This window comes from Falco naumanni, chromosome 1 (assembly GCF_017639655.2).
Source record: "Falco naumanni isolate bFalNau1 chromosome 1, bFalNau1.pat, whole genome shotgun sequence".
In the NCBI taxonomy this organism is placed as follows: Eukaryota; Metazoa; Chordata; class Aves; order Falconiformes; family Falconidae; genus Falco; species Falco naumanni.
The window spans coordinates 14,869,334-14,895,345 of NC_054054.1; the positions used below are offsets into that span (position 1 = coordinate 14,869,334).

Sequence of the window (26,012 nt, forward strand, 5' to 3'; positions counted from 1 at the left end):
GCCACTGAAGAAGAAGTGTTTGTCTGAGCCACTGAGACCTGAAAAGGCAGCAAGTGCTTTCAAAACAGGTCTAAGGTAGCAACGGTGGTGATGGGGATGAAGAACCGAATGGAACACAGTGCAAACACAATCCACTAATTCATACGATTTTAAATGTTAGAAATTTAGGACAAATCAAAATTTTACACCTTGCCCTGAAATAAACAGTTCACCAAGGTATTACTCTTAGAACTAATGTGGAAAGCAGAGGAGACTCAAAGTCACAGATCTCTTTCATGATCTGAAGAAAAAACCCAATGCATTTAGTTCCCATTCCTCATCATCTCAGACAGCTAAATGAACACATGCTATCCCTAAAATTTATAAAAAACCTGCAAGTCCCAAATCTAAGTAGCATTAAAAAAAAATAATCAACAAATACATTATTTACAGTTTAAAATAACAGACTGAGATCTTCTACAGAATTATTTCTATCAGAAAAGCACCTTTTACAAAAAATGCACAAAAAATACTCTTTGGATTATTCCAAAATGGTATTAATTTGGGGCAGAGATCTAAAATTTACTTGACAAGTCTTATCATACTGCTTCTCCCTAAGGGGGATTTGAAATATATATTCCCTACATGATGCTGAAGAATCTATGCAATAATAAAGTACAGCATGAACCTGTATGTTTCACAGCTAAATTTATCACTGGCTAATCTAAATGAATCCTCTTTCCAAACTCTGCTCATGTCAGATGTGAATGGGAATAATCAGCTAAAATTTCATTGCAGTTTTGGTTGACTACATACTGTGTTTGTGAATGTTAAATGAATGTAAGCCAAACAGCCAGTTATTAAAATAATTTTCATGTAGTTGTGTAAAGAAGGAGTTAAGTATCACAAGTCTTGCAGCAGGTAAGAGACTGGTTAAGCTAGCTGTGTGAAGAGAACTGCTTTGCTTTTGGGAGTTCTGCAGTTTGTAAGCTTTGCTCAACAAAGAGAGAAAAATGGGAAAAGAGAGAAAAAAAACCCTCTTATTCCTGGGTATGGAGCACCACACAGAAATCAGCTGGGGTAAAAAACCTGATTTTAATACAGGCAAGATCACACTCAAGTTTCAGATCTTAGATTCCAAGTGTTTTAAAGCTATGATACCATATCAAAACACCTTGACCAACAGATGCAGTTAAATTCATTTGTTTTGTTATCTGCAAGAAGAATTAGGGAAAAGCCAACTTTCAAAAAGGACTAATTTCTCAACTGTAAATTCTATTCTCTATGCAAGTCACTTGCATTGTTTGGAATGAACAGCAGCAATTACTCAAAAAAGTGCTTTGAATCCATCAACAAACCACACAAGAAAGGGTTGTCTTCAGCCTCACCTCTAGTATGTTCTGTTGCAAAATTACAAATTACAAATTGCTTATGGTCTAATCAGAAGCGATCCAAATCTTTCGTTCTGTCTACTGTCATGATTAAGTTCTTCGACTTCAGAACATCTTGATAAAGCTCTTCAGTGTGTTGCACGGCCCAGTAAGAACTTTATTCTGTCTTCTGAAAAAAATCCCATTACTACCTATTAATTTCTGCGGTCTGCAAGAGGTTTGTCTGGTATTTATTTCTCCTCCATTTTAATCTATTTTGGCTATTTTGGAGAATATGGGCTGAGTTTTTCCTGCTTAAGATTTTCTGAAATTAAGCCAAAATATCTTTTCCCCATTGTTGAACACTCTCCGGTTCTCTCTGGATTTACAAATTCTTTCCTGTTCTTTAATGGTAAACAATACTTTTTTTGTTGCTTTTGCTTTTTTATGTATGATTTTACTTTCCTATTTATTTTTCAGTTTTTCCTCCATGAATCGGTAACTCTATTTCTACCTTTAGATATTTTACATTAAAATGTATAAAACTATGATTTTTGAATGACTGTTATACACATCTCCATTTCTAGTATTTTAAACCAGATAACACTCCTTACAAGAAACAATAATATTTCACAATCTCTTTAGTATCACCAGAATAGAAATAACCCAGAAATTACGTCTAGATTATCATCTCATCATTTGTATCTAAGGTTCGATACCAAAACATCAGCTTAAATTTAGAAATTTGGCTTTGAGAGGAATAGTTATTAATGTATAGACTTCATGTACTCCTAGTCAGAACATTCTTCATGGCTATGAGTTTTCATTCCTTTTGTCCTCCCTCAAGACTGAAAATGTACCTCTTAGGTAACTCTTCAGAACATCCAGGAGTACACATCATATAAAACTTACTCATACATTAAAAATGAAACTATTTTGATACGATAGCCTCATAAACATGTCTGCAAATGATACTGAAATGGAAGTAACAGAACTGTTTTGGGCTTAATATACAGATATTTATCTGTGTGCATGTGCAAACATATATGCTTTTATATATATATATGTAAGCACATCTCTATATACGTATAGATAAAGAAGTCAAGACATAGTTGGCATTCATCCAAACATACTGTTTCAGATATAGATCTGGGTTACCTAGGATCCCTTTACTGTCAATGAAGAAAAGCAGATACTTCTTGGCTGTGATTTATCATCCCAACTTAAACATCTATTGCAGCACAAGGGAGCACTTTTAAAGATTATCTCAAAAGTAAAAGGCAGAGGTTCCCATGAAAATCACAAATACATTAACAAATAACCACAAGAATAGAGAAAAACAAAACCTAATTATAACCACTAACATAAACAATACATATTATCTATAGATTACTGCTAAGTGAAAATGAACTTAGTAGATACCAGAAGATACATCCAAATGGTTACAATACCACAGTAAGGGGGAAAGATCACTGGATTGTCATTGAGGTAGATACAGAACACTAGATTCAGATTTGTTGCCTTTGAAATCTTTGCTACAAACTACCAAGGCACTAATGCTACATAAAATTACGCAAATAACTTTAGGTAGTGCCCTACAAATCCCAAGAGATGGAACTGACCTGAGGCAGACTATTGCTACTGCCACAGCTTTGATTGAATGAACTTTAATGTGACCCTCTGATGACTATCCTGCCGGTGAATAACAATGAGAAGTGCACAAAGACAACCATTCCTCTGTAAGTGTCTTGGATGGTGGCTGACCACATATGCTGGTCATAAAACAAACCCCAAAAGGTAGACTTTTAAAAGTCATATTGTCTCCTGGATTCAAAGTCTGATTTACAAATTCAAAATGGAAGAGATTAATTGAGATTACCCTGACAGTGGTAAAACTAAGCATGTCAGACTTAGTATAAGTGAACTTTTACTTCCTGAGGAGAAGAAAAATGTAGTTCAGTTGTTAAAGCTTTGAGCTCCCTGACTTTGTATAGAAATTTCTACACAACTGATAATAGAATACATGTAGACAAGTTGTCTTTCAAAAACTACATTAATTTCATAAAACACTGGAAGCTAAATTTAGGTTTTCCTAAACATTTAAGTCACAGGATAGTGAGGACACTGTAAAGGCAAACATCTACCAGAAACGGCAGCTACACAGAACAAACAGAACTTGATGGAGCAGACTGTGAGGCCTGAATGTTTGCAGCTTTGGACTTAATTGAAGATCTGAAGCAGGGCTAAGAACACATCTTATGGACAATATCCAACAGAACATTTTTTCCATGCCAAATTACCAAACTGAAGGCAGCTGTATTTCACAAAAAAATCAGACATAAACCAAGTTAAAACTCATGCTATGTTGCAGTATTTGTTTTAGAATATTTTAATATTTTTACATTTTTGTCACAGAACATACATTACAGAAAATGGACTTCTTTCATTTTGTTTGATCTGAAATTTAAAAAATATTTTATTTTCATTGTCCTTTGCAATGGAAAACAACTTTGGAATTGGGTGTCTATGCACAAAACAGAAGTATCCCTACCAAACCTTGTTGAGATCTTTTTGTTAAACAGTGATTTTAAAAAAATCCCTTTGACTTGAGCTTAAACATTAGACCCCATATATTAAAAATATATAGTATTTCCTGCTCTGCATCAGGATCTCTTCAGGTGCAGCTCAGCTGTCAAGTAGGATCTTCCCTTGTTATGCTCAAGCCATTATATGTTTGTTCCTGGCCTCTTCTCAGGAACTGTTCCTTTGGCAAGCAAAGGTATGCACGGAAGTGAGGATCATTCAAATCCATGGATGTTTGTTGTGTTCAGCTAGACGGCTACTAACTAGTGCAATGCACAGGGATAGTGAGATGGAATTTGAGGATGATAATCCCAACAGAGTTAGGATAAGAGAAAAGAAACATATAGAAGATCTGCCAGCCATACTACTGTGATTTAAGTACAACTGCTGCCACATCTGTATGATCGCCTTTATGACAGGATGTAGTGAAAAAAAAGGAAAAGTAGTACAGAAATGGTCTTTAGAGAACAGTCTTTGGAGAACATCCTGAAGGAATCCTGGCTCGGTATTTTCCTTGAAGAAGAAAAGAAAGACTGTTGTTCTTGTTAATGGAAAAAAGAACTTGTACTCATTTTTAAAATACAGGTATGGGAAAGAAATTTTTCATCATACATTTATGACTCAGTATTTTCCACTCAAAAAACCACCACTCATTTGTTCCTGCCAGATGAGGGCCATATGGAAACTTTTTAACAGCTGGTAACACTCATCTTCCAGTTCAGTTAGCTGTTTTTAGCAAGTATGACTTGATTATAACTGACCGTTCACTCTTGAAGACATATAAAGGAGTAGCCTAATATAAATTAAGTCACTAGGAGTCATTTTTGATGTCAGAATAAGACATCAATAATACTGGAAGTTTCATTTTAATTTTGCCAGAGAGATCAACACCAGTGACTTAGTAGCAAGACAGCTGATACTGTGAAGAATTCACACACAGAAAGATACAGGATGGAGGCTGCTGGGCCAAAAAAAAAAAGCATGAACAGTAATAGAATATGGTGCTGCAACCATTTCCACCTGGGTCCACACACAGCAACTGATTCCATGTGCTTTTTCAGGACAATCATGCCCCTGCATCTACAGATACAGGACCACCCAGTCATTCCTTTTTCCAGAAAGTTTATCCATAAGCTGAATTTGCACGCAAATGAAGAAAGGTTGCTGTGGGTTAGCATGCTGACACCATCGAGTTTCAAGCAGAGGCTCTTGTTTCCTGGGTATTGCAAGGCAGAGTGGACAGAAAACACACTCCTACCAAACTGCTACGTACATCATCAGTGGAATATCTATTCAGTGAAAGTACAATCTATACAAACATTCCAAGAAAACAGGATATAATTTTGCCAAGTAAGGATAAAGTTATGTAATGATAATGGTATTAGGCAATTAACTGGTAAACTGGGATGCTAAAGGGGGAATTCCAAGCCATTGCAATGAAAACACAGTGCTGAAGTTTTCCAAGAAATTGCTGCTCCTGTTAAAGTCAATGGCAGTTGTACAATTGGCTATATTTGAGAAGGCTTGGCTTCTTTCCTGGGCAGAATCACTTCACTTTTTGTAAGATAATTACAAAATAATAAACTCCTCCACTGGTCTCTAGGAACTGTTGCATTTTTTCCTGTGATAAAATATCAAGTAGACAATGCCAAACCTGCTTAGAAAATAAAACAGCACTCCTTTCCCCATCCTCCCCAAACCCAAACAAAACTACACCTCCTCCAAGGAAACACTAAAAGAGGTTTTGGTATGTTTATCCTTTTTCATTTTTGCATGCATAACCTCTTTCCATTTTTTTTTTTTTTTTTCAAAAATAGCATGGGTAATATGGTTATCACACTGTTTCTAGCCCAGCCTAAGGTGTTAAGTGTGAAATCTTACAGAAATGCCTTCCACTGTAAAATGCTAAACTTGGTTTTCAACCTTAAGAACCCAGACAAGAAAGATTTTCCAGTGCAAACACATCAAATACTCCTTCTTTCTTCATGTGCTTTATGAAAAGTCATCTTTCATAACAAATGATAACTCATAATGTTAGAAGTTTTCTCTACACTGAAGTGAGGAAAAAAGACCCAAGTTAGCTCTTCCTTCTAATTCTGCATATCTGTTTTTCTCTACAACAAGGGTCAGCAGCCTGTAGCACACACACAGAATCAGCATTTAGCATACAGCATACCACAAAGGTTGCATGGGGTCAGGAACAAGGAGCAGATGGAATGTGAGAAAGGCAAAGCTTTCAGGTCTTAACTCCTACTCTCCACCAGCTGCCCAAATGATCAACTAATTAGCAGTGTCTTGCCCCATTGCAGGGGTGTTCATACACGAGTATGGGTTCCATGCGTTGGCTTTGGCACAGTGAACACAGTGATCTGCTGCTACAGTGCTGCTGCTCAATACATGTTGCAGCCACTGAACTGTGTCTTTTTCCCTGGTTTTGCTCCTCTGCTCTGGCAAGACAGATCCAACAGCTGAGATATCTCTTCCTTTAATTGTTCCTGAGCTGTAACTTGCATTGCATCCCCTTCAACTTGTGCAAGTAAACCAGCTCACTCTAGCAAGCACTGATCATACCAGACCTTCAAGGTATCTGTTAGTCCTGGGCAAGGATTCAGTCAGGGTTCAAGCCTACGTTTAATGTGTAGTGCAGATATAATCTGAAAAGCAACAGTTTCCAAGCCCTTCTGAAATAATACTGGGACAGGTGACCTCTAATTTGATAAAAAAACAAATTTGGCACACTACCATTGAGAGGCTGGCCTCAGTCTGAAACACAATTGATGCTTTACAGTACAATCTGCATACTATCAATCATTCTTCTGGTGGGCTTGGTGCTAACTAAATAAAAGTAACTACAAAATACTTCAATGAGATTATTCAAAGAAGTGGCTTAGCCTAATGAGTGTACATACCCTACAAGTAAATTAGTAATGCATTTTAAAACAATAAGACAGACTGCAGCAGCCAAGTAGTGATTTAAAGAATGTTATATTCATGTGGTAAAAGCTGTGCAAATACCAGTTTTAAGGTTTTAATTTCCCTTATAAATATTTTTATCTGAGCAACAACAACATTATAATTATAGTGAACTGTGCTCCCCAGCACACATTACACTGGGTGCTGTTCAAAAATTCCAAAATAAAAGTAAAGACTTCTTAGTTGGATTTCCTTTGTTCCTACTTCTATCCCCTGACCCACCCAAACACAGAGATACAGTGTCATTTTGTCTGGGTCTTAGACAGACAGAATCCTATTGACTTGGTGCACACCTGTAGTGTATGGTCATCATTTGTTCACAGGGTGTCAGCAGCCAAAGAATATTTAGTTAGCAGCCCTCAATGTCAGACAAGGATGCACTATGGCTTCAAAATCCCTCCTGCTAACTCGCAGAATGATGCTGGGTAGGGGCTAGGGTTCTTCAAAGGGATAGCTGGCAGGTTGTATTATACCTTACAAGGGCAATTACACCTTTTGAGTGAAATTACTCTTAGCAGTACAATCAGGCGGGCAAGCAGGCAATTGGGCAGACCATTCCATGGCCTCAAAATAGAAGTTTCTTTTTGAAACAAAACCAAAATCCCCAACTTTTTCACACATGTGCCAAGAAATAACTGTATACATCAAATGCTGAGCTACATAGATACATTGCTTTGGCATTTATTTTGCATTCCTCTGTAAAAAACCCTACAACTATACATATCTTAAAAGCTAAACAATTTTTTTATAAGCTACTGAGATCAGAACTAATAAAAAGAGAGGTTAGTCCACGGCAATGAAGGAAGATCAAGGAATAACTAGAAACAACTAAATTTTGAAGTCAGAAATATTTACATTATTAGCATCAAAAAAGACCAGATAGGAATGCAGTCAAGTTTTGCCTATATTCCTGCCAGTGTTTTTGGGATAGTGCTCTACCTAGGGCAAAATAACTGTCAGTTACTTTTCTGAGAAGCTGCAAAGATTAATGCTAGTTTTCTATTTGTCATTGTATTTGAATACCTGCCAAGTATTTAAAATGAGATTAAGTTGGACAGAAAAAAAGATATTTTCTTTGCAAACAGTATAATATTGGTAATAGCCAATTAAAAAAAAACCACCAAACAAAAACCAAAACCCAAACAAACGAAAAACGACTCCTGTATGATTTGAAGCTCAATCACCATGTTCCACTAAAAATGAAAGCAGGGTAAACATTCACTGGTGTATGTAAGGGTAAACGGTCTGCACAGTGTAACACTGGTAAACAAAAGGTCACTACTTTCAAACCCAGCAGTAAAGAAAATAATTGCTCTTTGATATCAGCCTCCACATCATGATGGATGGTGCTGACTCTGTTCAAGCAAACAATTTATGTCCAGCATTATAGTGTCAAGTAACTACAAACTATCAAAAAAATGAAAAGATTAACATATTCCACTAATAAATATGGAAAGTGAATCAATACCTAGCTTTCTCTGTGCACTATGGTAACAATCATAAAACTGTAAACTGAGGAGCAGCAATTCTAAGTTACACTCACAATTATAGACAGCAACACCATGATACAAAAATATCAGTTGAGAAAAATTAAATAAGAAAATTATTTACTGACATAGTAAGCAAAGTTTTTTTTTCCACTTACCACTTTGGGTTCAAAACCAACCCCTTCAAGAAGTTTAAATTCATAAAAAAATCTTACAAGTCACAAAGATTTTTTTCATTTTTTTTGGTAATTTATACCTGCTCTCTATTCCTCAACACAACCGTTAGCTCAGGACAGCATACCTAGGACAGGTAAACTTTCAGCTAGCCTAATGTTAATGACATCAGCCACACTGTGACAGCTGAAGAGCAAACGCAGGTCAGCTGCTGTTGTGACAGCTACATCATAGGAAGTTCCAGCTGAGGTGAACTGTTGAACATTTCTTAAATGGTGTCAACTAGAGTAGTCAGGAGATCATAAGCCAGAGCCCCAAGCAATTTGATTAGAATCAGAGAGTAACTGGATTAGTGGAACTACTGAATTAGTATTTGATGAGCTGTGCAATTCCTATGTTATCTTCACAGCACTACTAGCTCTAACACCTGCAACATGGATTAGCATCCACCCCTTCATGTGCCAGGTGACTCAAGCCTCAACACAAATGAGATTTGTGCAAAGGTTTGCGTTGAGTCTGGTGAAAAAACTAGCTATACCTTCATACAGAAATTCAGCACGTTCTCATTATTTTCTCTTTTTTCATTTTAACCGACTTTAACAGGCAAAGTTGGGAGATATTCTCTCCCAAATACAAGACACTATCAGTCAGTCAATTGGTGGTATCTTGTCTCTGTAGCAGGTGAAAGACTTACAGAGCCCAGCACACAACGAATGCTGGGTTCAGTGAGAGAAAGGGCCCCTGCCTTTCATAGGGGCAGCAACTGCAAAGTAAGCAGTGCCTTGACTCTCTGGGAGTGCGCCTGCCGACTCTGTTGTCACATATCAGTTTGTAAAACTGAAAAATATCGTGTGCTGAAAGGAAGGCAAAATGCTCTTCTCAAACAGCTGCAGGAAGCATGCCCATCAAGATAAACCATATCTACTGCTTTTTGAACATCCAAGTGTTGGCAGTATGGTTCTGTCAGGGCAGTCTGGGCACAAACCTTCCCTCTTGTACTCCTGCAAGCTATGGGGGTGCCTATTCTGGTTTTAGTCATACTCCAGACAAACCTGAAGATTCCTTCCAGTCACGGGCTGGCTAGACTTCCTGCCTAGAACTGCAGTGAATTAAAGAAACACAACTTTTGGCTTTCATAGTAAACATAAAATAAACATTTTAAATTAACATTTTTTAAAGTGCTGAAAGGGGTATTTTTGCTGTTTGTTTTTCAAATGAAGTTGTATGTTTCTAAATATCAGTCAAAAAGCTTAGGTTCCAAACTCACAAGCTTTATGGCAGATTTTCCTATTTGTAATGATCAAAATGCAACTTGAAACAAGCTAACTACAGTGAAATCAGCTCAGACATGAAACATGATTGTAGTTGGACCTCTGTCTGCCTCCATCCCTATGATTATTCTAAAGGAGAAAGACCGAGTAAGTTATGCTACTATTTATAGTAAAAGGAAATGATAAATATGAGCGCTTAGCAAATAGTAGGCAATAGAGAAAATACAGTAATTTGGAGTTATGTCTTCACTAATATCCAGTAATTCACAGGTGGCATGTTACATCTGTGTGCTGTATTTTATTTGACATGTTCACAATCCTTTTTAAGTCAGTCACAAATCCAAACACGGTTAGCAGACAGGGTATTTAATAAAATCAGATTTATAAAACTATCACTGTGTGAAACAGCATTTCACCTATTAAATTTTTCTAATACACAACCAGCTACTCAAATCAATAAAGAAAACCAATAAATAATGAAACTATGAGAAAATAATTGAGATGTTATCAAAGCTATAAATACATCAAACATTTCTGATGATATAATGCACTCTGCGTGTTTTTTGCCATTTTTTTTCCCTTCAAAAATCTCTCCCGATATCTGCAGTTCTTAATCATTTATTCTATAAATACAGCTTAGTTGACTAAGGCTGAAATGTGCTAAGATGCAGTAACGTTTCAAATTCATACATGAAACAATTTGGAAGCTTCCCCCAGGCAGTTGCAGTTGCAGCTCCCGCTGCTCTGCTACCCACAATCCCCCCATTTACCTGCTCGCTGGGCTGCCTCAGCCCTGGTCAGGAAGTGGTAAAGCTGATCCAGCTTATCAGGCTGCTCCTCCAGGGACTTCTGCTGCCATATGGCTGACCCAGGCCCTGCAGCCTCCCTCAAGGCATTCCACTTCTGTATCAGAGTGAAGAGCTCGGAGAAGGACTCGTGATAACCCTGTCGCAGCATGTCTATGCAGATGTTCTTCTTGTATGTATTCCTGTTACTGGGAATAAGAAAGATAGGTTTTAAGCCTTACCAAATATAAGTGCAGATAACTAAAACAGCTTTCAGGAAGAGACCTCTGCAGTTCAGCAGTAGGGAAGGGGTATTTTTATCCCTGCTCAAAAAGCGTTCTGCTAAAATACGATTATGAATGTCATACTCTAGGGAAGTAAACACAGAAATAATGAATAAATACCTATATATATATATTGAAAACATGTTAAAAATACACTGGTATTCTTTAGCTGGTATTGGCAAAAAAGGCTGACTGATGGGAAGAAACCCCCATGTTTACATTAGTTCATGAAAACACAATGAACTCTTAGTTTGCTTTAAAACAGTGCACAGGGAAAAATGAGGCACATTCCAGATGTCAAAACAATGTATATGTTAAATAGTTTTGCTGTAGGACATGATGGCTTGGTTTAAAACGTCAAACAAATGCTATGCCAGAAACATAATCATTAGATATTATTTTGCTTCTGTTTAGCATATAACTTCAGCTGGGACTGATTTACTGATGCAAAAGTTTGATAATTTCTCCCTAATTTTAAAATCAAATGATGCAATGATGAATTTATATCAAAGTTATCTCATTCATAAACTCTGACAAGATATACATATCAAAAAGTTGTGTAATCAAATATTCTTAAGAGGTAATATATCTTTTGAGGTATTATTTATGGAAATAATCAAAATATTTCTTTTATGTGGCATGAAACAATCATTGTGTCCTATCCTGGAGAAAACTATGAGTCCAATGGGACTGCCTGCAACACTAAAGTACAGATGTAAAGGTTTGCAGGCATAGGTATCTATTGTAAGAAAACAAACCTTTGCCCCGGTAAAACGGCCAGGACTCAGATGTGTTAATCTTAGTTTGTGTATTCCATTAAGTTTCCAAACTGTTTTCAAGACTGTCTTTTTAGATTAAAATCCATTTAACTTCAAATTCTCAGCAGCTTTAAAATAAATATTCTCAAGTATTCTGAAATTCTGAAAACTGAGATTTATAGTGTATGTAATAAAATCAGATTAGCTGATGCTAAACAATAGTCTAATGAGACTAATACTTCCAGCCCAGAAAGAGCTACTGCAGTTCTTTAACAACACTAATAAGATGGAAGTGATGCTAGAAACTTCTTAGCTAGATGTCAATGAAATAAACAGTAATGTAAGAAGTAAATAATGTACATTATTTCATGTTTAATATGATTAAAATAAAATCTATTACGTACTACATAGATGCACATTAATCCTTCACATGTATTTTTTACATTTCAGTTGCAGAACTAAACACAAAAATATTACAAAATCCTGGTATGATTTAGACTAGACAGAAAGTACTGATTTTATGTTTAATATATAAATAGGTGTTTTTTGAGACTGAAAAGCACACATTGTTCACACAGACAGGGGAAAATATATAACTGCTCTGTACCAGAAAACATTTGCAACATTTACCTTAGAAAAGTAAATGACAAATATCTTTAAGCATTTAATTTGCCAGAATATGCTGTATTTGTCATACATCAGATGCACAGTATATAGCTTAAAACTACGGTAAAAATATTATGTTAATACCATACAGTGTATTCTTTACTCTGTATATGGAGTATTTTCTTTCTTCTGTTTTAAAATTCTATCTACCTAAAAAGAATTGAAGAGTAGACTTAAGAAATTCCTACCAACTTCCAAAGGCCCAGGACTGAATCCTACAGTAATATAACTCAGAGCAATGGAATAACAATCTGCATAGCAGACACACTTATTTATTTATATAACGTGATCTATATATGTGTGTATATGTGCATGCATTAGATCATTAGATGTGAACAAGAAAGGACTGCTAAAAGATCTTAAGTGACTAAACAAAATGCCATTCAGTTAATTGTTAACACTCACTGCATACTAACTGAGCACAACACCAATATTCATATAAATAGAAAAACCGTTATTTCCTGTAGACTGATGCATTTTAATTGAAGTCAAAGCATATTTTCCCTGCAAGTCAGCATTATTAGCAAAGCAATACAGGAAAACAAAACACACAGAAAAATAAGTTAGTTTTAAAAATTAGTGTCAATATTATTTTAATAAATCCCATCCCAATTAATAATGGAAATGAAATAATGTTGAAGTAATCACATGGTACACAGCACCATATTTTTTTCTCATTTTAAGTCACAAAATATGAAGCTATCTACTATACAACCATTCAAATTTTAGAGGCATAAAGATAAGTTATCTCTCAGTTGTACTTAAAACCAGAAAATACATAATGCACAAAATAATGCTACTGTTGTTTCCTTAAGTTTCTGCAATATATAAGCCACAAGTCACGGATCACACACAAACAATAAAACAGCGCTAGAAATTAATGGTAGTTGTGACACGTAAGAGAGCTTGACACTGCAATGAATTCTGAAATTGTTTCAGTTATTAAAGGGGTTCCAGATGAAAATGCCAGCGTCCTTTTTTTTCCCAGAAAACAGTGCTTTCAAACAAAGGCGTAGTGTAGGTGACAGAAGTAAACTTTTCATGATATCTTGAGATAAACTATAAATCCTTAATCCTCAAACCCCTTTTCATGCTGCTTTTTATGACGTCATGCAGCACGTAAAATCAGATGTTAAACAGAACATCTAAAGTTTTACATAACCAAAGATTATTTGTAATATCAATATCAGAACCTGATACCTAATTAAATGTACACGATCTATTGTAGAAAATCCAACTGTTAACAGTACTTTTCTACTACATTAATAAAACAGTTTACACTAAACCTTTTGAACCTTACTACCTAATAGAATGATGATATATTATTCAACAGGTAAGTTTGTTTTTCTGCGTCGCGTCCACGTCGATTTTCGGTTTCCTTTGAACAATTACGTTACTTCAGGAAGCAAAACGAAAAAAAAAAAAAGACTGCCCGGCCTTTCATTTGTTTGAAGTGGAGCCGTTCAAGAGGTTTAATGGTCTCTGGGGGCATCTACTGGAAATCCGGAAAACTGCAGTCAGGACATGTTAATCACGCAGCTGTCAGTGCAGCAAGGCAGGGCTGCAGAACAAAGGAAGGCAGCACCACGGATTAAACGCAGGGCGCGCAGCACTGCGAGCAACGCGCAGGCGAACAGCGGGGCTGCGCCTCCTGCGCTGCCGCTGCCGCTGCCCCTGCCCCTGCCTTGCGTTACTCGGCGCCACAAAGGCACGCAGGCATTGCCTGCAAGCAATTAAACTGGTGGAATTAGAATGAGCAGGCAGCTTTGTCACGTTAGCTGTGTTTAATTTTAAAACGGAACTGTGATACGAATATAAACTTAAAGTCCTCTTCCCCCTTTGAATGATCATGTGCCTGCTAGGAGAAAAAGATCGCAGATGGATTTTTAAAAAAACCAAATTATTTTTAGATGAATTCCGGAGCATATCTATGTATTTATGTTTAAAACAAAGATACCAGTCAATCTGTTTTTAATTTAGAACAGATTTGCTCAATTTTTTTCCCCCTATGATATTCAACAGATGAAACCCTTAACACAAACATAGACAATGCTGAGAATCCGCTGTTTCTCTGTACACTCACGTCTGTCATTACTGAAACCCTGTTGATGTTGCTGCATGTTTATTTACACAGGCTGGGTAAAACAGCGAAATGAGGTCCACGTAGTGGGTCTGCTTAGGTATCATGCATTTGTCCTACAACAGCAGTTACTGCGATGCAATATTTTATGCTGAAAAATTCTTTGCGCTTCTGTGTGTCTGTCATGGGGCGTGGGGGTGGGTGTCAGAAGAATTTTTAGCACCAAATAAATAACCATCAATAGTTATAGTTGTCATTTTAGTGGTACCGAGCTACAGATGATGATTTCATGCAGTATAGTATCACACGGGTGGATGCAGTTATTTATTGAATGTGGAGCTTGAAAAGGCACTGATACTGTTAACACTGTGCTTTAAGTGTACCTGGGTAGTGTTAACAGGCATTTTACTCTTCTTAAACTATACAGCTACTTTGAATTTTCTTATATGGATTTCTTTTTATTATTATCATTGCTATTCTAAAATAATCTAGAGTCATGCTGAGGCATCGCAGAAACCTGATTGTAATCTGTTTTTACCAGCACAAATATCATAAATACTAACTTTCTGTGAGGTTAATGAAATTACACTGTCGCTACAATCTCAAGGACTTTCCTATGTTATGGTATCGTACTCGGACAAGACTCTAAAGCAATGCAGGGAGATCAGCACAGTACCATACTACGTTCCCTTTAACTTAAAATCCTGCACAACCAGGCTACTTGCATCCTGCCCTTAACAATGAAAGAAAGAAAAGAAAAAAGAAATTACGAGGCCAAGAGGCGGGTACTAGTGTTAGAGATAATCAAAATAATCAGTACAGCTTAACAGAATTATTTATCACGAGTTTAATTCGTCATGCCTCCTGTCTGGTGTGGTCAATTACAGACAGGCAAAATAAGTGTGAAAGTCTGCTATTTTCAGATGACACTTTTTTTTTTTTTTAATATCAGGGTTCATATCTTTAGATTTTGTAGGATTTAATTAGTACTTTAGGTTAATGCCAGCTGCTGATCACAATAAAACTGTATTGTAGCAATCCCATTTTGTAAAGCAGAAAATGGCATGGATTGAACAATGATAGTATATAAAATATTAAAATTTACTTCTAGTGTAAAATAATTACTCTACCAATTATTATAATGTTTAAAAACTGTATTCAAATAGGTTACATCCACTTGGGATTTCCCTCTGCAGCTGGCAAGTCAATGACTGATATAAATGCCTTAGATAGGGATCACAAAATTATGAAAAAATAATGAAGATATTTTTGCTTAAGTTTAAATAAACAAATACATTTTACTCTCCCATTTTCTGTCTATAAATCTACAAGAAAATTGAAATTTTATCAACTATATGAATACTTAGCTACTTTATGTTTAAGCTACATGCAAACAAACCAGCATAAACAAGGAGGCACCAGAATTTCCTCACTAAAATTTGAAAAATATATGTATTAAGTAAAAAGAAATATACTATACAAAACACTAAAAAGCAAAGCATGCTATAAGAATTTATAACTTCAGGATGCTCTGCCTAAGAATTGGAAGAGGAATTATTATTTAGTTGCAGCTGGACAGCCAATTTGCAACACCATTAGTGACCCACATCTAAAATATAGTTACAACTTCTGCAGGGCATTGTTAAACACAAAAAGCACTTACGCAAATATTTGGTAAATATGGAAGCTGAAGACATGACTATCACATTCAGCAACACTACGATCCAGGTTACAGTGGTATAAAACCATGTACTCACACTGCTGAAATCTACATTGTCGTGTGTCTGGGCTGCAATCCACCCAAGTTAGGTACAGAGCTAACCTGAAAATACACCTGAGCTGTCTGAGTATCTGAGTTCAATGCAAAAATTTATATACGTAGATATTTTGGTAAGTCAAGCCCTCAGATGGCCAAGGTACATTCTCATGACATACTGCTACTGATACAAAGCTATTTAACTGAAACAGGGCACAGCCCTCTTTAATCCTAGTTTAAAGACTGATCGTTTAAATAGCTTTAATGAAATATGTACTGGATGGTAATATGTTAAATTGTAGACTATAGTAATCTCATTAAAGAAAGATACGAAAGTACAGTAAATATCATTAAGTAGTAATAGATGGTTAGCTTACACATCAAAATTTTTGATTACTAAGGCGGAGAATTAAATTATATTGGGGTGGGGTGCATATTTTTTAATTCCAAATAATGAAGCTGAAATAGCTAATGTCCTAATACCAAAAGCATAACATTCACCAAATCCCCAAAGGCTATAAAAATAATTCCCTGCTCTAAATAGTAAATAAAAAATACCACCTAACAATTTGTACATACCATGAAAAGGAAGAACATCCACTTGAAATTGACTTCTGTAACAATTCAGATTTTTTTAATGTAAGAAAAGGTTTATGGAGCTATGCATTCAGAATTATTAACAGAAAGATGAAAATTAAGTATATCAGAAAGTAAATATGTAGGTACTTCATACCATATATATAAGTACAATAACTTTCAGCATAAGTAATGCAGTGTTTTTCATCAACTGCCTCAGTCTCTGACTGTCGTCAAAACTACACTTTAAACCTAAGTCATGCAATCAAAGGTGGATGCATAACCTGTCAGTAGGATCCTGCAAAGAACACATATACTGAACTTGCTTGCTTTTGTTCAAAGCTACACTGCCACTTTAATACTACATAAAATTAAAAATTAATCAATTATAAACATCAAAGGATGACACAGAAAAAGTATTTTAAAATGAATGTAAGTACTGTAATAATTAAGAATCATAATTAACCCATAAAATGGAAATATAAATTTAGCAATGAACTTTTGGAACATTCTGTCCCTAAACATAAATGCAAAGAAAGCACTAAAAATAAAAATAACAGTGTTATCCTTATAAAAGTGTTCTTCATACAAAAGCACACACACATGTGATTACTTCAAGCATAATCAGAAAAAAGCATTATCTTCATTAATCTTTCCGCTTTTCTTTCTAAATTAATTATGTTCATTAACAAAAAGTAATTCCAACCATACTTTATAGACTATTATTTATCAAAATGAAGTATTTCTCAACTTTCCTCTTTTATTTCAGAGCTGACCTAATAGACTGAGAGCTAGAAACATCTGGGTTTGGAACCCTTTCCATTTGATTTGCATCATATTGGAGAAATGATTCCATTTCTCTGCAAGTTTCTTTCACAGTGTGCAAAATTATCTTTAGAAAAAAGATAATCATAATTATTTACTTTCTGTATCTTCTCAAGCTGATGCTATGAATTAGCATAAAACCCTATGCAAGGCTATACATTTATTATACTACTGCTATGAACAATTCCCACAGTATTTTTGCTTTTGTTTATGATATCTCATGCAAGTCCCCAACAGAACTTACTCAGTAGTCTAAGGACAAATAGACCACACAGAGATTAAGAGGAAAAGAAAAGAGAGGATTTTACACAATTCAGAAGGGTTCACTGTGAGAATTATGAGGAAGTTACGATTGTACCAAGGCAGATTAGAGCGGCTTTCTTTATTTCAGATTCTTTTGTTATGTTAGAGATGCTTCACCTTTATAGAGTGTTTTAAAAATAGACGTCAGTTGTGTATTGCTTGTACATTATCTTCAGTACTAAATATTGTTGAACTATTGAGAAATGAAAGCACTAGAAATCCATAAGACCAAACTTAGTAAAAACAACAAGTTACATAAAAAAAGAAAAACTTCAGCTCACTGTGTTCTTCTTTATTAAAGTATGTCATGTATTTTATCTTTGCAAGAGTTTGATGAGTTTTTGCAAGTAAAATTCTGTTTCCTCTATACTTGCTAATAGTCATGAGAATCTGTAGTTTGCACCTTCCCATTAAAAATGTATTGTATTTTTTGAAATTATTCACCCCGCCTTTTATCCAGATCATGTCTTTGAAAGGAGGAAGTAGATAATAAATGGAATAATTCATGATTTCCCATTAAATATGAAACTTTCTTTTGCAGAGTTTAGAAAATGAAGTTCTACATAATGTACAGAAGTTGATTAGAACTTTTTTTAACCTTTTCAAGAAAAACCTTTCACATTACACAAACGCACAGAGAAGTTTCTTTAGGAAAGGCAAACCATTCACTTCCCACACAGTTCTGTTCTTTAGATCACTGCCTAATTACACTAAATAATATGTTTTCCAGGCCTGAAATTCACAGAGATCATTCAATTGACCAAAAAGAATGTGTGCCTCTAAGTGGTAAAATATCTTTTTGAAAGTTGTTTAATAAACATTGAATCCTGGTCATGGCAAGCAAGATTTTTAGGAATTATTCAGACAGAAAAAAATACATATTTAAATAATATTGTGAAAGAAATCTAAAATTTATCATCTAGCTCAATAAGTGACTTGTTCCATCTCCCATTCTGCAATCAGCAGGGAGTTTGGGATAGAGTGCCTTGATTTAAAATTTCTTTTACTATGACAGGATACATTTCTTCAGTTCTGATAAACCCTTTTCCATGGTTTTTAGTATTTAAAAGTGAAGAAACATCCTCATAAAATGTAAATGACACAACATTCCACCCATTCTCAACCAGTGCAATGTGAACAGAGGGTCATAAGGTGCTCACAGGTCATATCCAAAGATTGACATCAGCAAGAACAGCAAAATCTTGCTAGGACCTGAACATGAAAGGAAAAGAACAGTTTGGTTATTTCTTCTTTTGCTGCTATGCCCTTCTTTACCTGCCTTGAGCTTTTCCTGTCTTCATAGTGTTTCCACAGAAGAAATGGAAGCACCTCAAATCAGTGCATAACTACAATGAAGTACTGCGCTAGCAAGGACTGAAATACAAGAGAAAAGCAGAATCTGCACCTACACATTATCTGCCTGTGTCTGAAATTGCCTTTTGCAAACTTCCTAGTAATAGCAGCTTTTCCTCCTCCTTCCTTGCCTTAACCTCACACCAACAAGATATTTTCCTAAGCCTTACTCTTGGTAGTGTCCCTCCCCTGTCCCCTGAGACCCTCACTCCATAACACAGGAATGGTCAAATCCACCTTATAACACAAAATTCCCGAGCCTAAAATATGCATGTTCAAACTGAGAAGCCCCAGTAAAGAACTCAGGATGTCAAAAAGAAAACATGGCAATCTGAAAAGCTATCAATGAAAAAAGGTCCCAATCCATTCGTTGAGTCAAAGACTTCAGAGGTCACCTATGAAGTCACCTTACTAATTTATTTGGTAAAGGTGGCAGCTACTAAAAAGTCTGGATTAAAACCCCAATCAGCTATTTGTGTTCAGCTTCCTTAAAGAACTGGTCCATCAACACAAAAGACTAGAATAAGGACAAATAGAAAAGCAAATAAATCTAAAACTAAGTACCAAAACTCTTGTGATTTAAATAACTTATTAACAGAGGACAAGATCAGAAGTCCAGTCTAATAGCAGGGCTTAGCAGTCTGTCATGGCTATGATGAAAATAAAGAAACCACCCTTCAGGCTAGGTCTTCTCCTCTCCATCAGCCCACAAACCCCACTCTTCTGTTTCAGTGGACTCTCCAGATCATTCTGGCCTCTAGTCAGGTGAAGAAGTTTCTTCCTCTTTAGTCTTGGAGGACAGACGGGGTTCACTATTCCAAGACCAGCTAGTAGAAGTAAGGACATACACAAGTGTATTGGGTCTGGCTGAGCCCTGTAGCAGCCCTCATAGTGCTGTGCTCGTGCTGGGAGCTAGAAAAGTGGTGATAACACACCAGTGTTTTGAGTACTGCTGAGCAGTGCTCGCACAGCATCAAGGCTTTCTCTCAATCTCCCTGCCCAGTAGGCTGGGGGTGGGCAAGATCTTGGGAGGGGACACAGCCAAGACAGCTGACCCAAAGTGACCGGTGGGATATTCCATACCATATGATGTCTGCTCAGATATAACAGCTAAAAGAAAGGAGAAGGAAGGGGAGGCATTCATTATTTAAGTTTGTCTTCCAGAGCAGCCAATATATGCACTGAAGCCCTGCTTCCCAGGAAGTGGCCAAACATCGCCTGCTGATGGGAAGTAGAGAATAACACCTTTTGTTTTCCTTCACTTCCACACACGCAACTTTTGCTGTTGCTTCATTAAACTGCCTTTATCTTGACCCACAAGGTTTTTTTCATCTTATTTTCTCCCCACCCTGTTCTGCTGGGGAGGGGAGTGATAGAGCAGCTTGGTGGACACCTAGCATCCAGCCAAGGTCAACCCACCGCAGAAAGAAATCTTTTATTTACACAAACTGATCTAGAGCACTAACACTTAATCCCTCATTAATTTTCTGCCATCTTTTTTCCTTAACTCTACACAGCTGATACACTGAAAACAGCAGAAACATGAGGGGCAAGGCAGTAAATAACTTGTCACTTTTAATTCTCCCACTAAAGAATGGAAAAATAATCTGTCAGCTGGCACTTACAGAAAATTTAAAATGGATGCCAGGTAACTTTTGTTCTGGACTTGCTAGCTTTGTGTAGAAATGCTGCCTCAGGAATTAGTGAATGCAACCGTCTAAGACTTTTTACAGCTTTCAAAATTCAATAGTTCTCCTGTGTGGGATTAATCTGTAAATGTACATGTTGACATCTGAGCTGGTCATCCTAAGGTCTCCACAAGCAATGGAGAGAAATAGGTAGTTCAAAAGTATAATTCACCTTACTCTAAAGCAGTTGGCTGAATCCTAAAAGATGGGGTTCAACTCATCAAATTACTTTTTCCATTTTTCCATTATTTCCATTGATTATACAGGGTGATTAACCTAGTCCTCTGGATCAGTTAATTTTGCAGAGAAGGACGCAGGTTTATGGAAGCAAAGAATTGCTACTATATTATATTCCATTTTTCAGTATACAATCTGTGAAGTAGTTTAATGATTGATTTTCCCAGTATAAGCTGAGATGGCTGGCAACTGCTCTGGGGGTCACAGCCCACCTGAGAATGAAAGCCTTTGCCTTTTTGTGTTCCAGATAATCTTGAAGTGGACCAACCTTTCGGTGAATTCTAAGCAGAACAACCCACCATATCTCAAAAACATCTGATCGAATGCATATAACATAATATTGTCTCCAGCCTGAAAAACTCATATCAGAGCATGTCTTTACTAGAGACAAATCTATCAAGGCAAGCTTTCCGTAACTAACACACTGATCCACCACTCCTAATACAGAAAACACAAATACATATTTTCTGCATATCTATTTCAGCCTATACCATCTCTGTATAATAATTTAGATGTCATCTGAGTACCAATGAGTCTAGAGTGAGGACACTAGAACTCCATCTGATTCACAGAAATACATTAAGTAAAAACACTAACATTTTTTTGCTACTACTAAACAAAACTGTTCCTCTCATCAAAAAGATTTCAAAGTCTCTCTTTCTAATCTTTAACTCTTTTTTGATTATATGGTCATCTTTGGACAATTTTCATTTGTATGAACAGGAGAGAACTGTTACTTGATCTTTCTGGCCCTGACTAAAAGATCAGGAAACAGGAATGACAGTATGAAACTCTGATCCATTCTAGACTCCAAACTCATTTGAAGATTCATCCCTGGAATCAATCTCTTGATGGAAAATGCCTTACTTCACAGTTCGTCATGAACTTTTGACTCTTACATCAGTTATAAGGACAATTTTTAATTTTTATTGCAACCTCATTTTGAGCCATTAATGATTTGGTAAGTCAAGACCGAGAAGAGAAAGTATCAGGGAAAGCACACTGAAGGCCAGTGGAGTCAGCCAACCTCCTCATAAGCTTACAGAAGCCTAATTCTGTGGCAAGAAAGCAGTCACATTCTGCATTAATGAGAACTTTTACTTTTTTTCCATTTCCAGTCTCTTACACCACGTTCACTTCTTATTTCAAGTTAAAGTTTTAGAGAAGGAAACCAAACAAAATCAATGAAAAAAACAAAGCAATATTCTGTTTTAAAATAATTAAAGCACTATCTTAAGCAATGCTTTTCCCCCCCTTTTCTATCATATCACCCTGAGACAAAAATTATTACAAAGAAAACAAAAAAAGAGAAATAACTCCACATTTTTCTACAGAAAAATGAGATTATAACATAAGAAAACTTCACAGAATTATTCTCATTTGTGGAAGTTTGAACAGAATACAATACTGTATAATAGAAGAATAACTGCAACCTTTTTTTTCCTTCAGCTATGAAGAAGCTTATCCTAATTTTAAAGAATATTGTGAAGTATACAATTTTAGGGAACAGCCTTAAAGAATGTTGCTTGTTTCCATAAATGTGATACTACCCATACATTCCTTTATTTACGAGGTAATATATTTGTTAACCACCTAACATGCACCAAAAAGAAAAAAAAAAAAAGAAAAAAAAAAAAAAAAAAAAAAAGAAAGAAAGAAAGAAAGGGTGTTTAATATTAAGCAGGAGTGTGGCTACAAGAATTTGTCTTGACAAAATAATGACTGACTTCCATATTAAACAAAAATACAGATATTTAGGTGGCAAAAGAAAGATAGCCTGTCAAAAAGAAATGCAATAGTCTACATCTGGAGTGGAAACACTATTTAAAAAACTATACCACATATTATAAGCCACTTCTCACAATTTTTAAAATAAAAACATCTGTTGTCAGCTGAGACATACAAAGCATAACATTGATTTCAGTAAGATCATTTACAGACATGGTATTGCCTAACTTTATAAATTGGTTTAAAATTACAGTTGATGCATTTAGTTTTTTGTAACTTGACTACCCTAGCAACAATACAACTGTAGCTGCTAGTTTGTTACCATTTGTTTGCTCTCAAATGATTGTATCAGGTTTATAGAACAGCATTAATACATCACATACTATAGAAATTTTGTAACTGCTGAGCTATTATCAAAAGGTAAAATTCTGAGAATAATTAAATACACAGAACATGAACATAATATTTTTAAAGATGTACTTTAAAAATCTCCATAGAAATAAACCATAATACATATGATATTACCATTTAATCTTTTAAGAAGCTTTGAAAACCAGCATATTACAAAACAGTACGGAAATACTCTCCTTTGTGTAGATATTGCAAAACGGATAATAAAATTCTCACTTCATTGTGAATTTCCTTGCTGGTTTCCTTTTCCACAACCTCCAGACTCAGGGTTTGGATACAAAAAGAAAAATTGTAGAGGAGCTTGTTTGGTTTGGTGGGTTTTTTTTTTTGGTGTGTGTTTTGTTTTGTTTTTCTAATAGCAGTAAAAGGCTGACCTGATCAAATCAGAGCTGTAACACACACTTTGTACCCCCACGACCTTCCTAAAATAGCAGTGACTTCCTGCATAATCACAGAGAGAACACTTCTGTCCCTAGCGTGGTGTGTCTACTGTGGAAATACACTCGAGCTAAAGACTGAAACAGGTCACTGGGAAGGCTAGTCCGTCTGCAACAATTGTAGCGTAATGACTACAGCAGCACTGCATAGCTGATGCAGAACGAGGGTGACAATAAGTGAGTGTACTTACTTCTGTGCTTGCTCCCTGAGGTCTGATACTTCCTCCTCTCCTCACAGAGCAACTATGCTACCCTTAATTCAGGGGACAGGACCTCTATTAACACAGCATTTGCTTGGGAAGGATCTGTTCCTTATGCTGGTCCAGCTCATGCAGAATGTGACCAAGTCACAGAGCAATCTCAGTTTCCTTCTCTTTAAGCAGGGAATATTTAAACTAGCTATGACACCTAGCATGATTATTATGATAGCATGATCAAACGTAACTGTCCCACATCAACCACGTGTACTCACAGAGCAGTAACATGGCACTTCCCACTGCCTCACCTAACTCACTTTCCTGTCACTGTCAAGCTGCTCTCTCCCACTGACTGTGACCGTGATAAGAGTCTGTCTACAGAAACAAAAGAATAAATTGAACTTTGCAAACTCTAGGATGATACATTGAGAAGGTCCTGCCCAATCCCATGACTTAATTAATCTTTAGTCCATCATCTTTGAACCTGGTCTTAATTCAAATGAAATAAGTGGCATATGAGTTTGCTCTAAACAGATTGCTCTCCTAGATCATTGGACCAGATACATTATAATCTTTGTATTGACAGTCAGAACACTTACTAGCATTATCATGTTACCATTGTAAAAATAAAGGCAAATCGGACTTGTATCACAGGAAAGGAAAGCATGCCTGCTGAGTATTATATGGTTAGGTTTTAGGACAATGCTGAAGTTATTACCTCTCAAGTCAAATATGGTAATTTTTTAGATTTTCATTTGAAAGTTTGCAAGTATGTTCTTAGGCTAGGAAGGAAAAAAGAAGCATGTTTTGCAAGAAACTAGCCAGTCGAATTCCTGTCTGATAGAATATTTTTATGCTGCAAGTGTGATCTTGCAATATTAATTGTTAAGGTGCCTAGAGCCCTTGTATATGCATCTTTTTATTATTTAAATATTGAAATAAATAAATCATCTCACTTAAGCAACCAGCAATTCATATTTGTTAGAATTCTTTCATTAATTTTGATGGTGCTGAACCCCAGATCTGTTAAAAGACTCCAGAAGAGTAAGTCATTCGTAGTCTCTTGTAACTCCTAAATGTAAATACCTCAGCTGTAAGAAATCAAAAGTTATCTAGATTTCTTTCATTCACTGGGTTTTTAAATAACTAATGGTGTATTAAATGCTTCACCACAGAAGTCAGCACATGAGCTTGGCTAAATAATAATTCAAAATTACAGTAATGTGTATGTCAGTATACTAAGCTTCCACCCCAGAGGAGATATTTCACAGAGGCTCAGAAAAAAAAAAAAAAGAAAAAAAGGAAAAAAAAAAGCAGCACAATTTCAAATGTAATTACTGACACAATATCAACAATAATGTTAAAAAGGTGATATAATACTTTGGTAAATATACAAATTAGTAAAACCAAGGAGTTAAATGCTTTGATATATTTAAGATCAGGAGAAATGAACCATCATTATTTAATATCAACTTCAATTTTTAAATGCCAAGTTCCACTAGAAAGGGTAGGGCCTAGGGGACTTTAAATTTAAATGATTATGATGACTAGAAACAAAGGAAACAATAAACTTATGGATGTTAAAATGCCTCAAAAAAGCCAACTTACGCAGCAGCTTCTTGTTTTGACAACCCTTTGATATTCTTCGCCAAATAATCATCTATGCCATCTTTGTCTTTGATCAAATGAATCCTAAATTTAAATGAAAAAAATTAGAAGAAACACTGTGAGGTGCTAACATATACTTCTACAGCATGTATAATATATTAGCATTGCCAAGTAGAGCTAAATACTGAAATATTGAAAAGTAATATATCAGACATTCTATAAACACATACAAGTATCTTTTTAAATTTTTTGGTCTGTAGCTATTACAAATGTTTATTTCTGAAAGAAAACAGAGTTGGTATTACCTTTCAAGGACCTGGTTAACTGATATTTCTGTCTAAACTAGAAGAAATGGTTTACTAGCTACATCAATAATAATTGATTAAGCTATCCATATTTAAACTGTATTCTAAACCAGAACCATTACATTTTTGCATTATCAGTATGGACCAGAGTGGTCCAATCTTCTTTGTATTTAAACTT

At 35.7% G+C, this 26,012-nt stretch overlaps 1 protein-coding gene across 1 annotated transcript in view; it reads right to left on the reverse strand.

The window, feature by feature from the left end:
• The window catches only part of TTC29 (tetratricopeptide repeat domain 29), a 134,655-nt gene that overhangs the window by 105,129 nt on the left and 3,514 nt on the right, over positions 1-26,012 (reverse strand). Inside the window, exons 2-3 of the mRNA XM_040582335.1 lie at positions 25,530-25,613; positions 10,608-10,831 (exon numbers count right to left, since the gene is read on the reverse strand). Coding sequence (XP_040438269.1) covers positions 10,608-10,831; positions 25,530-25,613 — 308 coding nt within the window. The remainder of the gene's footprint in view (positions 1-10,607; positions 10,832-25,529; positions 25,614-26,012) is intronic.